This window comes from Felis catus, chromosome B1, assembly GCF_018350175.1.
Source record: "Felis catus isolate Fca126 chromosome B1, F.catus_Fca126_mat1.0, whole genome shotgun sequence".
NCBI classification, from domain to species: Eukaryota; Metazoa; Chordata; class Mammalia; order Carnivora; family Felidae; genus Felis; species Felis catus.
Genome location: NC_058371.1, coordinates 184,918,828 through 184,937,087, shown reverse-complemented (window position 1 = coordinate 184,937,087; position 18,260 = coordinate 184,918,828). Strand labels below are relative to the sequence as shown.

Below are 18,260 nucleotides of genomic sequence, written 5' to 3'. Positions count from 1 at the left end.
ATGGAAGCCAACTCCTGCAAAAGGCTTCAGTTACAAATGATTGTTTCCTAACCTTCCTCAGATATGCATGAAATATGAAACATTCCACTATATATATATTTGCAAAAGGGAGAATTATGAAGCTTAAAAGCTAAATGCATAAAAGTCAATGTTCATATTAACCTGTTAGTAGCCTTTGTACTACATAACAAAAATATATAGTCCTTTTACAAAGGAAATTATCATAAATATGGAGTTCTCTAACATAAAGACAATCAGGAAAACAATCACAGCATTAAAAACAATATAGATTTAATTTTTAATATTATGGTGTTTTGTTAAATGGTGAAAAATTTTATAGAGTTCTTACTAGTGACTAAATTATTTTGGTTAGAAGCAGGAGTCAAAGTATCTTTTTCTGTATATTCTAATATTGATTTGGATTCTTTCCAGTGTATGGTTTTTCATCTCAGGAATACATTAAAGCATTTCTAAAGGCTAACTAAACCTTTTCAATTTACAAATTAATAATATAATGAATTTAGAAATATCATTGTAACCAGAAAGAATTCATACTCTTTCTAGAAATACCAGGTCCCTGCTGGGGATGGTTATGAAGCACTGATTTTTTTTTTCTTAAGAAAAATATATTACCTAAAGATATGGGATTGTGAGGTGTATGCAACAGTCTTTCATTGTAGGTTTCTGACAGCTTCTTTAGTTGGCTGGACAAATATGAAAACATTTCCTGCAACAACAAAATGTTACATTTATTTTTTTTTTTAAAGATTTTTAAGCAATCTCCACACCCAACATGGGGCTCAAACTCACAACCTCAAGATCAAGAGTTGCACATTCTATTGACTGAGCCAGCCAGATGTCCCCAAAATGTTACATTTAAAGAAAATCAAATGGATGCTTACTGCAACTTGCCAGATTTAATAAAACAAAATCTGTTTGGTGTGGTATCTGTGCTGTAAATTAACTCATTTCTGTGCCCTGGGAGCCAGTTCTTTCCTTTGATACAATATAGCGAGATTCAAAGCCACCACAATTATCAGAAACCACAGGATTTAGGTGAAGAAGGCAAAGGACCGGCATATTTCCTGCTTTGGGGATATTATGGAGCTATCACAAATCCGTCCTCTCTTCCGAACCTCCAGGGCTACCACTCTGGTCCAAGCTGCCATCACCCTGTCCCCTGGACCACAGCAGTAGATTCCAAATGATTTCTCTGTCGACTTTCCTGCCCCTCTACAATCTGTTCTACATGCAGAGGCCAGAGCAGTCTGAAAAGCATAAATCAGATCATGTCCTTCTCAATGATTCCCGTCTGTAAGTACTGAAAACCCAAACTCTTCACCTATTAAGGCCCCAAATGATCTAGCCCAGCCAATGTGCCCAACTCAGCAACTGTCATTCCCCCATTTAGTATAGCGACAGCCACATCAGCCTTCTTTGCAACCACCAAACACAGCAAGCTCATTCTGGTATAAGAACCTTTGCGCCTGCTTCCTCTAGACACAAGACAGTGCTTCTCCCAGAACGTTCGATAAGCCCTCCCTTTATTATTTGCCTATTAAAGTCCTCCCGGTCTCCCTCCTACAACCACTACCTATTTTGGTTTCTTCACTGTACTTATCACAATCTGAAATTACCTTATTTATTAGCTTAAATGAATACTTCCTGTGACTACCTACTCGAATGGGAAAACTTGAAAGCAGGGACTTTGTGTTCTTCGCTACTGTTTTCCAAACACCAAGAAAAACGTGCCGTACTTTTAGTATGTACGTAACATAGGAAAAAGTAGTTTAAAATGCATTTTCTTCAAATTGCACAAACTCAATATTAACAACTCCCTCAACTCAAAAGAACATAGCAACTCAAAACAAAAAAAAATTGTGTTCTTGGTCCTACTCTGGAAAATAATGTATACCTAAGAGTAGAAAATAAAATAAAAATATTTTATAAGTATAGTTCCATGTGCACATGTATGTAAGCAGTTTAATAAAGTCTAATAAAATAAATAAATCTTAAATTGGCAACTGTTTGACCTAAAATTATACTTTCTTCTCGTAAGCCCTTTATAAAGTGTTGAAATAAAAATCTGACCAAAGAAGTCTTTCCTGAAGAAGCCCATTTGCCCTGACCTCCTCCAGTCACAGTCAAAACACATAAACTCTATGGATACACTAAGGGCCAAGGGCCAACAAAGTACCAGGTGCAGACAGAAGGAAATGATACTTCTCCTACTTTGAAGGCTGCAAAAAGTGCTTCAGTTTTCTCTAAGGTAAGGGTTGGATAGTCTGATTCTACTCAATCCATCTTCTGTTAAGATTAAGAAGAAGAAAAGTCCTACCAAGTTTGTTAATTATTAATGAGTCTACTTAAGACCACAAACATTTTTTTTACACAGTATATTTTGTGCTCTGACCTGAAAAAAATTTTTAAACTAGTAGTCATTCTTAAATTTTTAGGCTATTATATAAGATCAATTGTCTCAGCATGTCAGAATTGTGAAATCCTAGATCACTAAAATAAACTGACTTTTTTATATTAGAAAACTTAACATCCATATTGGCCATATCTAATGAAGTTATGAGGAAATGTTATTGTTAGATGTAGTAAACCTTTCTCTTTCATTAAAAAATAGAGTAGGGACGCCTGGGTGGCTCAGTCGGTTAAGCGTCCAACTTCAGCTCAGGTCATGATCTAGCAGTTCATGAGTTTGAGCCCCACGTCAGGCTCTGTGCTGACAGCTCAGAGCCTGGAGCCTGCTTTGGATTCTGTGTCTTCCTCTTTCTTTGCCCGTCACCCACTTGTGCTCTCTCTCTCTCTCTCTGTCTCTCTCTCTGTCTCTCAAAAATAAACAACAAAAAAAATAATGTAGAGAAATAATTAAGGAGGCAAATGTCATCACCACTTGCAAACTGTAAAGAGCTGTTTAGGCAACTTTTCTTAGACATATAAAGATTTCTTGGCCCCTCCTTCTTAAACTACCGTTCTGATATTCATTTCAGAAGGTGAAACAGTAAGAGAATCAAATGGAATGCAAAGATCAAGAGTTTTTCTGACAACTGGAACAATTCCTAATCTTTTAGTACTATACCAGTATTGATGAACAGTAGAATTTCTGGATTTCGTTTATATATTTTCATCTACTATAAAGTAACTAGGTCACTAATCCAAATGCTCTGTGTTGCTTAAAAAAGAAAAAAGCAGTCACATTTTAATTTAGATGTTAACTGCTGATTTTTCATCATCTGTATTATACACCGAAGTCTTAATTTGCAACTGGCTGTCTAACTCTCTTAGTCTCAAATTCAACTTCTCATAAGCAGAAACAAATCTGATAGCTAGGAAATGCCTTTTATTAGCCTCCTACATCTTCCACCCTAAGAGTAACAGCAAAATACTTACTTCAGTGGTGAGGACAAATGTAAAATATTATTCTATCCACTACGGCTACCCCAAGAATCACCAATGTGAACACACTCGTAAACTAAGAAGCCTGACGAGTAATTAATATGTATTTATTTGTACTTAGCTATTTCCAAAAAAAGAGGAAATGTTTCCCTAGTAACACCCCTAGAGGGTGCTTTTAAACTTACTGATGCATACATGGCTATTAAAAAACTGAGATTCTCCTAATACTCAATTTCTAATACTTTAACAAATCACTTTTAACCAGTTCTACTGATTGCTAATATCACTAGAAATCAGTTTTACCTAAAACTTTAGACTACAAACATATGCTAAGGTACATCTTTAGACTACAAACATAATGCTAAGGTAACTAAATCTTACATATAACGAGTATGGGAGTAATTACACAAAAAAGAAAACATCTGTGAGTCAAGTTCACATCCATCTGCAAATATTTCGTGTAAAGGGTTATGATAGGTAATCCAATAAGCAAAGAAGCTTAAATATCTTAACGTGCAATAAACTAAATCCTACAATATCTGACAGGTTAAGGCCCTCAATGTTCTCCCATTAATATCACTACATCTAAAAAATATCATTTGGAAGGCTGTACCACTATTTCCTACACTACTACTTAGCTAAGCAGTTTTTTCCTGATATATTAAAGGTACTACAAAACCTGCACTATTTTTTTGCCGCAGTTAAATCTATAACTGACATTTATTATAAAATACTTCTGTAAAGGGAGAAATTTATAAGTACCCAAAGCAAATGTATATAGAAAGATCTTACTTAAAAGGAATGAAATATTATTGATTTTCTATGTCTTTTGTGCTGTATTTAACTTAATTTTAAAAGACTCTTCACTAGAGATAAACTGAACTGCATACCTGAATGCTAATGTCAGCTATATTTCTAGAATAAAAATACAAAACTTTACACCATAGTTCAAGATGTTAATGGAAGGGAAGCTGAATTATATTAAGCATTATCTTTCACATGGCCTTTTGTAAATTGATTTGCAGCTGTAAAGCCCAAAGTTTAGCCTATCCCTCCCCATAACCCCCAAATGTGCATAATTCACTGAATTTTAAGGGAAAATGTCTTATGTAATGTTTTCAAAACATACCGTTTCTTGTTACAAGGTAAGATGAAAACAGAGCTTCAGAAATTATTATAATATGTCTTACAAAGTAGGTAATAGATCAAAAGGGAAACATAACAAGTGGTCTAACACATCCATGGTACCATGAAAGGATAGGCGACAACAGACCGCACGTACAGACCCATGCACACGGAGGTCCCCGTGTGCACATGCCAGCACGGAATGCAACGTGCTGCTCTGGCCGTGGCCAGCGGCAAGGACCTGGGTGCCCTCAGCAGGCCCTACATCTCAGGCTAACGCCCTGCTTTCAAACTCCTCTGTGGAGGCTCCATAACCAGGCCTGAGATCTGACACTCTGGTGGAAATTCAACTACTCCACTTCTAGGGCTGCAAATCTACTCAGGTTCCCAAGATTAGCTCTGTTAGAGAACAGCATCTGAAGCTGTATGTCTGATGTTCTTTCAGAACTTAGCTGGTCTTCCAAGCCCAGCTAGCAAGCGCTGGCCACTGGAGCGGCCCTTCCGCTGTCACTCCTCATCCACCCTTGGCCCACTCAGCAGATACTTGCAACGACGAATGATTATGCACGTGCCCTGTTCAGCAAAGCACTCTTCTAGAAGGAAAGCTAAGCAGAATGCTGGCCTTCTCTGGAAGTCAGGAGAAACTTCTAAGACTGATCCTTCTTTTTGCAGAGAGAAACCCATAGAAATGGTGTCTTAAATTTTAACCCCTTTCTCAAAGGGTTCTTCAGTTAAATTCATGGCCATCTCTCCCCTCAGTGAAGCAGAATGTTGATCAGGAAGGGGCTAAGGGCACAGGTTCAATTCACACGCCGAGTGCCACTCTCTCTGATCCTTTCACACTTCAAAAAAGAAGGCTTGAGAAGGAATGGCTTCAAGCTGAGTTCTTGTCTGCCTCTACTGTGAAAAGATAAAGCGCTTTCTGAAGAGATATACTAGATGAAATAACCTCTAAAAATATCATTGTGGTGAATAAGGGCACAGAATAAAAAAAAAAATCCTAAGTTTTCTTTTAACACTCCTTTTTTAGTACGCAATAACACCGATAATATAAAAAGGAGCTCTCAGTGATGGTACATAAATAGCTCCGGCTGAAGCAAAATAACTTTGCCTCAGCTTCTCCAGAGCCGAACCGATAAACTATCACGATTACATTTTCACCGTTCAAAAGCAAGTCCATTTAAACAAAAGAGGCCCTTACTTCTGCAACAAATCTAATAAAAAAAACAATATTTATGCCACATACATGCAATTAGGGCTCATGGAGGACATCCAGATTTTTCAGTGAAGAGCCCTGCCTGTTGAATGAAGTTGTTAAAGAGTAAACTTTTATTCACTCACAATGACAGGGTTCTCAAAGGAGCGCTTTAATACTTTGAAGATTACTACTACAGGTAGTCTCTAAGAAATTCTACACAAAGAATTTTAAACATTAGTCTTTGAGGTTTTTACATACCTCCAGTAGCTAAGAAGAAAGGGTCGCAAGATGATCATTTTTATGGCTCCGACGCCTAGCACAGAGCAGGAAACCATGCCCCCAGTGCTGGACGAGCGACTGGAAGCAGTGGGAAGGGAGTGGTTAAGACACAAAGCGCAGAGGCGTTAGAATCACACAGACCTGGGTTTCAGTGGCAGTTTTGGCACTTCTTGTGCTCTTTGGATAAGTACCTAACTTCTTTGAGCCTCAACTTTATCTGTAAGATGGGGATAATACCTACCGCATAAACTTGCTTTAAGTCGTACATGAAATAATGACTATAATAAACCTAGCAGAGCTCCTGACATACAGCAAACATTCATAAAAATGTCAACTTTCCACCCACCTACTTTTCCCTCCTAAAAGAGTTTTCTGGTTAAAATAACTAACATTAGCTGGCAGGACTCTCATAGACACATGCCAACACCCCATAGCTATAATCCTATTCTTGTCGTCCTGTGCATTCCGCTCTATTCCATCCCGATAAAAGGAAAAGAAAAAAGTTCCGGATGTTACAAAGACAAGCACTTCTTGACATCTGAGATGGAGCCATCCAACTTGTAAATATCACTAGACATAAAATTAGTCTCATAAAATATTTGTTCGATGATTAACAAAGAACAAAGTCCCACTGAGAAGCAGAGCGGGGCTACCTGCTGGATCTATTCACTTGTTAAGCTACATATTCCTACAGGTCACTCTCAAGGCAGGTGGATTTTCTATGCTGAGCAAACTGTACACACGCATGGGTGTTTGGAATCATCTAAATGTAAGTGAAAAATTTAAAGTCAAACCCTAAATGTCAGAAGTCAGAAGAACCATGGCATCACAGAAATTCTTAGATTCCAAAAAGATGACAGAGCCCCTGTAAGATCAACAATTCCAAAATCCTACGGTAAGGAAATAAATTCGGAAGAGGAGTAGCCTGATATAGCACCTGTTACACACAACAGGTTATCACCATTTTAACTCGTTCCTTTTCACAAGTTATGGTGAGTATTGAGAAATACTGAGAAATATTCCTATGAGAACATCTAGTTCATAACGTCAGTATCAAAAATTATTTGCTCTCTAACTGGAAGATACTTATTCTGCGTAAAACAAGAGATGACCACGCCAAAGTAAACCTAGGTGTTCCCTAATACCTCCCATTACTTCATTCAACCAACATCTGAAGAGCATCTAGCGCCTCAAGCAAAGGATGCTAAGCCCAGAGGGATGAATGCAAGCTCCAGGCTGGACACTAGTCTCCCAGACTCCCCGTCCAGAAGGACCAAGTCTCATTTCACACCCCTGATGGTGATCTCTGGGGGGTATGCACTCAGATAATCAGTTTAATATGCTAGCTAAATAAACTTAACTACAAAATCACTCAAGACTGATATTAGTTTATTACAGCAAATACATAATTTTATTAGCTATTATCATATATAGTTTCAATTGAAGAACAGAAATAGGAAATACTGAACAGTACACTTATTTGATACTATAACAGCATATAAACATTTTTAAGGTTTCAGGGCGTCTGGCTGGCTCAGTTGGTTACGCATCTGACTTCAGCTCAGGTCCTGATCTCATCGTTCATGGGTTCAAGCCCTGTGTCGGGCTCTGTGCTGACAGCTCAGAGCTTGGAGCCTGCTTCAGATTCTGTGCCTCCCTCTCTCTTTCTGCCCCTCCCCCCACTCTCTTTCTCTCTCTCTCAAAAATAAATAAACATAAATTTTTAAAAATTTTTTAAAAGTTTCTATCTATATGATAAACAATAATCTTTAAATGTCTAACTTAAAACTTGATGTAATAGTCTTCTCAGAGATCTTATATTTCCAAAAATGAATTTTTAGCCAAATCTGCAGAGGGACCATTAGAAGGCAAAGAGTAACAACAATACAAGAAAGGACTATAACTAGGACAACTAAAGAGATCAGAAACAGATAACTAACAAGTTATATTTTTAAACCTTTGGTATTTTGGGATATTTATATAGTCCATCTCAAACTCCATAAAATACTATCTACCTATGTACTAAAATGCTAAAAAGTTATGTTTCTTCTCCAAGTTTCTGTTATAGATACAAGTGACCTGTGTGCCTCCAAAATAATGGGTTTCAAACTAGGATGCGCATCAGATTTATCAGGGAAGTTTCTTAAAAATGCAGTTGTCCTAGCGCTTCTTGGCCTTTTGGCTAAGATCAAGTGTAAAAATGTAGTTGTCTTAGCCCCACTCCATACTTACTGAATCTGAGTTTATCATAAAGGAAAGTTAATTTTATGAAGTGATCTAGAACAAACTCTCTTGGAACTGCATAGGACTTTGCTTTCTAGACTCAGTCTAGAATATCCTGTAAGTAGGGCACTTAGGTGGCTCAGTTGGTTGAGTGCCTGACTCTTGATTTTTGGCTCAGGTCATGATCTCACAGGTCCCTGAGATCAAGTACCACATCAGGCGCTGACAGTGTGAAGCCTGCTTGGGATTCTCTCTCTCTCTCTCTCTCTCTCTCTCTCTCAATCTCTCTCTCTCCCTCCCTCCCTCCCTCCCTCCCTCCCTCCCTCTGTCCCTATCTCTCTCTCTCTCCCCCCCTCTCTTTCTGTCTCTTCCCTGCTTGCACTCTCTCTCTCAAAATAAATAAATAAAAACTTTAAAAAAAATACCCTGTAAGAGTTGTACAGGTATTTTAGCCATCCAGTCTAGTTTATGATGACACCATAAGAGTCTAATAAATGCACAAGTTGTACCTTCATAGAACAGATGCCACTTCGTCAGGGAGGCTTTCCCCAACCCTCTCAAAACTGGGTTAGGTGCCCCAGCTGGGTTGGGTGAAACATGCTCTCATATCTTCTGCTTGTCCTTACATAAAGCCAAACAGATTTGTAATTATTTATTGAACATCTAGATTTCCCCCGACTATAACTTCCATGAGGGTAGAGACTACGTGAGTCTCACTGGTGAATTTAACCTTAGGGCCTAAACATAAACATTTCTTTGCCTGAATAAATGAACAAGCAAGGTCCAATACTGCCAACATAATGTGGGGGCCAGACTATAAAGGATCATGATGGCAGGGTAAGCTTTGTCTTGCAGGCAACCAGACCTCAAAGCAGAATAACTTGAAAAACTTTAAAGTATTAACCTGGCACACTCATTTACAACACAGCAAATGAGAGTAGGCTACAGATTAGAAGGAGAATTAGTAAATTCCTGTAGCCATCCAGGGGTGATATGGTAAGGGCCTGAGCTAGGGAGTGGTAGCAGTGGCAGGGAAAAGGAGGAGATGAATGTTGGGAAACATTAGGAAGGACTCAAGGGCATAAGAGGAATCACAAGTATCAGTGTCAGAAATGTAGTTTAAAACAAAAAAGGGAATTTGTTGGTTCATCTACAGCCAAGTCTACAAGGAGGCATGGCTGGATCCAGAAACTCAGATGATTCTTAGTTCTGTTTTCCCTCTTAGGTTTTCTAGTCCCAAGAAGGCTTTCTTGGTGAGGCCAGAAGTATGGCAGGTGAGTAATAAGATCATATGCTTACAGTTTACTATCTCCAAAGCAGCAAACCCCCTCTCTCTCAAGACTCTATCAAGTCTGCTGGAAGGAACCGACCTCCACATGCCCACCTGTGAACCAAGCTAGCCGGGTCATATGCCCACCGCTCCGACAAAAGGAGGAAAGAACACTGTCACTGACAGTCCCACTGGGATCACCTGGAGTCAGGGAGGGGCAGCTCCCCATCAACAGCGAGTCTGTACAAACAAATACCTTATATCCTTTCTAAAATACAACTCAGCTTTTTTGGCCAGGGTTGCTAAATTCATTCATTGCCTTTGCCTCCTTTGCGTATTGGTAGACATAAGTCTTCAGATTTATAGCTATGTAAGATAACTGCACAGCTACCAGGCTAGATTATTTACCCATATAGGAAAAAAGCAGCAGAGTTTAGAGGTTAAGATAGAGGATCAGAGGCCCAATTGCCTAGCGTTAAACCCATGGCCCACAATTTACCTCAGACACGTTATTTATCCTTCCATCTCCCGTAAAAATGAGGATGACAGAAACACCTCACAAAAAATCTGCAAGTTCAAATGCCTTTTCCATAGTAAAACAACCAGTTGTAGGAGAGCTAAGACCCACGGGCACTTAATACAACTAAACTCTCATATAACAATACAAACAGGCGATAGTTTTGCTCATCTATAAACAGGTCTCATCTGTCATATGGAAAAGGCTCCTTGGAAGATTTGTTGAGGTCTTCTCTTAACTACAACAATCTATTACCGTGATGATCACTTCGGGGAGTTGATCAAACTGGAGTTTTAGTCAAATCATTTGGAAATGTTTGTTAGGTTTATTGAGGCATAATTTACATACAGTAAAGTTTCGGAGGCCCAGTTTTCAGGGGTTCACGTCTATGAGTTTGGACAACATATACAGTTATGAAAACACTCCCACTCTCAAGATACAGAACAGTTTACTACCCCATGAGTCCCCTCGCTCAACCCAAGACTCTGACAACCACTGATCTCTTCTCCGTCCTGATATGTTTTTTGCCTTTTCCAGGATGGCATACAAATGAAACCATTTAATATGTATCTTTTGAGCATGGCTTATCTCATTTAATATAAGGCCATTATTTTGAGGGCCATTATTTTGTTGCACATATCAGTAATCTGTTCCTTTTTATTGCTGAGTATTATATACCACAGTTTGTTTATACACCAGATGACAGACATTTGGGTTGTTTCCAGGGTCTGGCAATACTGAATAGAATCACTACAGACATTCACGTATAGGTTTTTGTACAGACATAAATTTTCATTTCCCTTGAGTAAAGAACTAGGAGTGGGCTGGCTAGTTTATATGGTAGCATATGTTTAACTTTATAAAAAACTGCGAAAGTGTTTTCCAAAGTTGCTGTACCATTTGTGTTCCTATCAGCAATGTCTGAGCGATCTACTTGCTTGAGAGGTTTGCCAGCATCTAGCACTGCCAGCTTCCTTCTGCGAGGTGTGCCGTGGTACCTCACCGTGGTTTTCATACGTGTGATGTTGAGCATCTTTTTCCATATCACGTAAGTATTAAGAGAGGTCCTCACAATATAAACAATTACTTTCCTATGGACTGTTTTTGGGGGGGCGGGGGGGGGGGCGGTGCGAGGACTAGAGTAAAACAGGGAACAAAATTTTTCAACTTCTGTTGCATATTCATAAGGCCGTTGAGAGGATCTACCACAAAACATACATAAAGTATCTTAAAATACGTGAAGTGCTATTAATAATCTAAGGGACTTCAACTGCTACTGATGGTTGGGAAGTTACACAGATACAAAAACTGTCCCAGGGGCCGCTAGCTCTCCCAGATGGGAGATGAATAAAACATTTTAGTCTGACCCGCCCTGCCAACACTGTCTCTGTCTACAATTCTGGAGTTGTCCTGAATTAATTAAAGCTAGTTTTTAGTGTTGGAGACAAAGTCTAGTTTTCAAGCACAAATGTCACTTTTCTTTTCACAGCCAACATAACCAATGAGTTCAGCATTGCAGTAATGACAAGGGATGAATTTATTATTTTAGAATGAGAAGCTAGCTAACTTCTGACCTGGTTCTTTCTCCTGTGACTGACATCTCACACCTATACAAGTCTTCAGACTTCCAAAAACTAAGAGGAAACAAACCTGTATGTTTGTTTTTCAAGGGCCTCTATCTTTAAGTGATAAATGAACTGATTTTTACTGAACTAGTAAGAATCTCTGATGTAGGAGTTTCTCAAAAAAAAAAACAAAAGCAAACTCACTTGTCCAAGATCTCTCACCATATCTGGACAGACAGGAGAGAACGATTCACTGAAAACCCCCTGGGGTGATTCCAGATCAAAGTAAATGCTCTAGGACCACACTAGCTAGCTATGCCTTCCAAGTGGCAGACCAAAAGGCAAAAACACCAGTAATATGGAAGGATTTTAGTCAAGGGTATGATTTTGTACCGAAATGGAAAACTTACCTTTCTTTCTTTCAATAGCTTCTTATAGCCATTTGATCCAAGTGATAATAAAGTAATAAGGACATCTAAAGAAGGTGAAGCAGAAGCTCTTCCTGAAATAAGATGAACAAGTCACATTCAGGGCAGGGAAATTAAAATTTATTATAGTGGCCTAGGTACAAATGGAATTTTTGTTTGTTAGTTACTTTTTCTGAAGAGCAACTGATTTATTTACCTGGATACATCTTGCTGATTTCCTGAATGAAGGAATCATTAAAGCCAGCAATTATAGCGCCACCTACTGGAACCATGAAATTTTTGTCCAAGCTCTGTACGAAAGCATCTATTCTACCAACTCGAGCCCCCTAGAATGAAGTAACATGTAGTATTACAGATTGGCTTCTAGAAAAAGAGACGACAACTGCTATTAACAAGTAAATACCATTAAACAATGCATGAAATATCAGATCAAATATTCTAATTTTCTTTGTAACAGTGCCAATAAAGGATTTTTAAGTATTAAATGAGTTTTTAAATGCTGCTCCTTTTATGTGAAAGAGCACTTTATAGTTTACAACCTGCTTTCATACAAACAAATCATTAACTCCTCACAACACCCGGGGAGGAAGGCAGCGTTTCCGTAGTAGTTCAGGTGAGAACTCAGCTTTTCACCTTAATGTTGGATAAGACGGTCGATTCTTCCCTTGTCTCTCATCTGTGATCTTCCATTTGACAATAAATGCCAACAGTGGGTCCTGCAACTATTAACTAACTTTAAACAAGAGTGGCCACCGTAATCTAATAGACGTTAGCCACCCATGTTGCCAATCAATTAGCTATACATTTAAGCACTGTACTTCTCTTTGATGCTTGGATAATCTACTACCTGCATGACCACTTTAAGCGACAATCTGTGCTCCTACCACCATTCAGACAACAGGAGAGAAAATTTATTTTTAATATCAACTAATGGAATCTTTTTTGTATACTCTTGGCAATGTTTCTAAAGAACTCGTGTTTCCTAATGTCATAATCTTAGGTGATCTTATTCCACTGCAAATGAACTTCAAGTGAAAATCTAATATTCTAGTGAAAAAATGAATACTTACCTACTAGAAATGTAAAAACTAAGTTCTAGTCCCCATCCAACATAGTCTGTGACCTTCTATCTAATGTGCTTCAATTTTCTCCTCTTAAAAATAGAGATACTATCTAAATTTCAACTAAGATAGTTTTTTTTCTTTATCTGTAGTGACAGATTTTCAATCTGTATTCACAATCTACATTCTTATTAATATAACCACATTTGACCTTCATCTTCACACTTTCCCTCCACATCCATATCTCAGGGAGAATAGAAGGAGCAGATAGCTGGCCTAATCTAAGAGACCAGATCCAGGCAATCGGTAGAAACACAAAAGCAGGAAAGGGAAGCAGACTACTTTGGAAGCTACTGCAGGATTGTTTCAATCTCAACCTTTCCCTACTACTCTTCTAATTTCCTCATAAACTATGATCAAAAAAAGTCTCACTGTACCACAGGAAAACAGAGAGAAGCATATAAAGACTAATAGAATAACTGAACAGCACACAAAGTAGTAGAAGGTGAAAATAAAGAGGAACAGTTAAGAGTTGTCTTTTATTAACACTTCAGTACTGTCCAAGGCTTCCTGAGAGAAACATGAGCCTAAATCAGGTACAGGAGTGTAAGAGAACCACCACTGCATTGGACTTTGCTAGAATCCCCTCACCGCTAAAACCCAGAGAGCATAAAAGGCACTACCACACTCCATGGCAAGAAGACAAACAGGCTCCCAAAAAACAAATGGTTTTATCAAAGAAACAGAATATCTAAATATTCAGTGTATATCTAAATATTTTTAAAAGATGAAACTTTGCAAAAAAATGTGGAAGTGAAGTATGGTTTTTTTTCAAATTTTTAAGTGAAAAAATGCCAGCTTTAGTGAGATATAATTGACACAGTATGTAGAAGTTTGAGGTATACGACACGATGATTTGATATATGCATACATTATGAAGTGATTACCATAGTAAGTTTAGTTAATATCCATCAAGTATGGTTTGATAAATTGCTTAGCAAAAAAGATGAAAAAGCAAGCTAGACCCACTCACTGAAGTCAGAGGATATCAATGAGGAGGAAAAAAATACCAGAAGGCTGAAAGGGTTTTTAAATAAAACAGGAATCATACGAGCATGTTCTATGAAGGAAAGGGTTGTCAAGTACCAGCTCATTCATTTCCTTGTTTATTCACAAAAGAAATATCAGCTGCAAAACACTGTCCAAGGTTCTAGGGACAACGATAGCAAATAAAACAGATACTTGTTCATATAATAATTTCTGCCAGTATTTATTGAGAACCTACTGTGCATCAGGTACTGTTCTAAGCACTTCACATCCTTAACCCTTGTAATAACCATGTGAGGTAGATGCTACTATAATTGCTATTTTACAGATGAGAAAATTAAGGGGCAATAAAACTAAAGCGACCTGCCCAAGGTCAGGAGTGTACTCAATATTAACAGCACAGCTGGGATTCAAATCCAGGCAGTTAAAGCACCTCACTAGAAGTCACCAAGGTAATCCAAGATACAACAGGGACTAAAACCTAGGTAATCTGGAGGAAGAGCCCAGGTTTATAAAATGAACTCTTATTCCCATGGCATTTCCATTCTTTCAACTGCCCAAGCTAAAGCCTTGGGCTCTGAATTCTCATTTCCTCACACCTCACATCTGATCCATCAGTACACCCTGTGAGAGCCACTCTCAAAATACATCTGAATCTAACCATTTCTTAACACCTTAATGGCTACCCTCCTGGCCTGAGCCACCAACTTATTTCATGTGAGCTCTGCAACAGCCCTCCACTCTTGCCTTCCTACGGTCTATTACTCACATAGTAGCCACAACGATGGTCAAAAAACATAAATCACACGTCACTCTCCTGCTCAAAACCCTCCCATGGCTGACGACCATACCAAGGATAAAACCCCAAATGCTGACACACCTCCTTTCTCTTTACTACCACTGCCGCCCTCATTTGCCCTGGTCCAGCCATACTGGCCTCCTTGTTCTTTGCATACCCCAAGCACACTCCTGCCTCAGGGTCCTGGCACTTGCTGTTATTTCCTGTCTGGACTCTAAAGAGCTGCGTGGCTCACTCCTTCCTATCACTCGGGGCTCTGCTCACGTTACTTCCTGGGGAGGACTTTCTGGATCGCTCCATCTAATCTGATACCCCCTTCCCGATCCAGAGCATTTATCAAGGCCCGTCGTACTTGTTGCTTACTGTCTGCTTCTGCTCCGTGAAGATAAGGACTTTGTTGTATTCGCCCCTGTATCCCCAGTGCCTAACCTGATGCCTGGCACACAGAGGGAAACCCTGTAAATGTTTGTTGAATGAACTGAGAATTAGGTCTGTGAATAAGTAGTATAATACCTACTTTTCCCAAGTTCTTTTGTTTTTTAATGTTTACTTATTTTTGAAAGCAGGGCAAAAGGGCAGAGAGAGAAGGAGACAGAGGATCCAAGGCGTTTCTCAAATTCTTAATAAGCGAAGCCACTGCTTCCCACACTTCGGGAGCCTTACAATCCATTCTGACTCTAAAAAGATTAATCCTATGTATTTTTGTGACTCTACCACATCCTTCTCCATTAATCCGTCCTACTATCCATATTCCATCAGTCTTCTAAATGAGTCAGTTTAGCACAGAAACAGAAGCACAGGTTGTTCAGAGCTGACTTCAACGACACGTGCGTACCAGAATGCTTTCTGTGCCGAGGATTAAGTCACCCTGGGGCAGCATCTTTAAAATAAAAATAAATAAATAAGCTGACACGCTGTAGCTATAGCTCTTTCTTCACTGACGGTTTGATTACTACACTGCTGTCTTCTCAAGGAAGTGTTTACAGTTTCAGCACGCTGTTTTTTAAAGGAAAACATGGGGCTTTGAAGCCTCACTGAACTACATGGGCCATTTTGTAGCTACTGGACCTTGGGCAAGTCACTTAATCCTTCTAAATTTGCTTCTTCATTTATAGAACAGAAATAATAAGTACACCTTAAGTTGTTAGGATTGAGCTAATAAAGTTTAAAAGTCCAGGAGGATGCCTGACGCATGGTGGGTACTCAGTAAATGGTATATATATCACTAAGAACTACTGAGATGAATGAAAGCTAACTTTCATTTTCTAGAACATCATGAAACAGCAGTGGCACTCAAAAAGACCCAAATATTTATTTAGTTTAAAGCAACAGTACCAACACCTCTCTTTGTGAGGGCCAATTTGGGAAAATTCAAATGTTTAAGTACTGTTTGTTTGTTTTTTTAAGAAATGCTAATTTTAGAAGGTAATACAGTATCTGTGACAATACAACAGCTGTGTTTAAAAACCACTCACCCACCCATCTTTTTTTTTTTTTTCAACGTTTTTTATTTATTTTTGGGACAGAGAGAGACAGAGCATGAACGGGGGAGGGGCAGAGAGAGAGGGAGACACAGAATCAGAAACAGGCTCCAGGCTCCGAGCCATCAGCCGAGAGCCTGACGCGGGGCTCGAACTCACGGACCGCGAGATCGTGACCTGGCTGAAGTCGGACGCTTAACCGACTGCGCCACCCAGGCGCCCCAACACCCACCCATCTTAAAGGGTTATTTTCTGGTTAAGATTTTCACCTCACCGATGAAGAGAGGGGATGACAAAGGCAGGCATTCATGAAGCATACTTCCACCGGCACCTTCTACATCACATCCTGGAACGCACTGTCTTTGTCTTAATCTCTCCAGTTATGCCGCCAAATTTTCCAGTATTCAAAATTATACCATGGGCACCACAACACTAAGCACTTCTGGGTTAAATATATAATATCTGAGTGAATGTTTTGGAATCACTGAAATGATCTTCATGAAGATTTCACAGGCATGTGGAGAATACAGAAATGTAATCTATAAAAATTAAATATTTTTTGCACTAAGTTTAAAAAAGTTAACACTAAATGTACACAACGACTGTCACTACTGTAAAAAAGGAATATACATATAAAAATGAGAAGAAAGTGGGGGCGCCTGGGTGGCGCAGTCGGTTAAGCGTCCGACTTCAGCCAGGTCACGATCTCGCCGTCCGTGAGTTCGAGCCCCGCGTCGGGCTCTGGGCTGATGGCTCAGAGCCTGGAGCCTGTTTCCGATTCTGTGTCTCCCTCTCTCTCTGCCCCTCCCCCATTCATGCTCTGTCTCTCTCTGTCCCAAAAATAAATAAACGTTGAAAAAAAAAATTTAAAAAAAAAAATGAGAAGAAAGTGGACACAAACTATTAAGGGTATTTGTTAGTGTACAGGTTTATGAGTGATATTCTACTCCTTCCTCACTCTTCTGAACTTTTAGTAATGCTGATGTGCTTAACTTTCAAAAGAATTGAGGCTGATAAAACTTAAAGAGGAAAAGGGGAAAGGGAGAGGAGACATAAAAACAAATCACTGAAATAAAATGTTTTTCAAGATTTCCAGTGTAGAGAATTATACAGCTTTTCTCTGCTACCATTCACATTGGAGATAATCTAGCCTAGAATTGTGATGAAAACGTTCTTTAAAAGTTCAAGAATAATGCAAAAAGATATGGAAGAAATGGTGAATGGTCTTCCTTGACATAACATGCCTACCACCCACTCCAGCTCTGGACTTCTGACGTTATGTAAACTTCTGGATTTCCTCACTGGTTAGGCTAATTTGAGTTGGGTTTCTTTTACTTGCAGCCAACTGCATCCTAACTGGTACAACCTTTGAGTAAAAAAATTAAGCAGGGGCGCCTGGCTGGCTCAGTCAGTGGCATCCGACTTTGGCTCAGGTCATGATCTCACGGTTTGTGAGTTCAAGCCCCATATCAGGCTGTGTGCTGACAGCTCAGAGCCTGGAGCCTGCTTTGGATTCTGTGTCTCCCTCTCTCTGCCCCACCCCCACCCCCCTTGCACTCGGACTGTATCTCTCAAAAATAAATAAACATTAAAAATTTAAAAAAAATTAAGCAGATCAGCTAATACCATCATATAAACCACATTTATATGAGAGATGATACTAGCATGCTCCAAGAAAATTTTTTTTCCAGATAGGATCTACTTGGCTAAGAAGCATTCACCACCACACTGGAGAAGATCACAGATAATCTGTGAGTTAAGTCTTGCCCACGTAACACAAACCACATGTGCCCAAACTGAGTATGTGATTCACAACATTATGCATACAAACTATGTAACTTACACCATACATCGATAACGCC

General features: G+C 39.1%; 1 protein-coding gene across 4 annotated transcripts in view; it reads right to left on the bottom strand.

Annotated features, from left to right (window-relative positions):
• SEPSECS (Sep (O-phosphoserine) tRNA:Sec (selenocysteine) tRNA synthase) overlaps positions 1-18,260 on the bottom strand; it is a 36,642-nt gene that overhangs the window by 5,998 nt on the left and 12,384 nt on the right. For all 4 annotated transcript variants that reach the window (XM_019829679.3, XM_003985484.6, XM_019829678.3 and 1 more), the window contains exons 7-9: positions 12,207-12,336; positions 11,993-12,084; positions 634-727 (exon numbers count right to left, since the gene is read on the bottom strand). In XM_019829679.3, the coding sequence (XP_019685238.1) occupies positions 634-727; positions 11,993-12,084; positions 12,207-12,336 (316 nt within the window). The remainder of the gene's footprint in view (positions 1-633; positions 728-11,992; positions 12,085-12,206; positions 12,337-18,260) is intronic.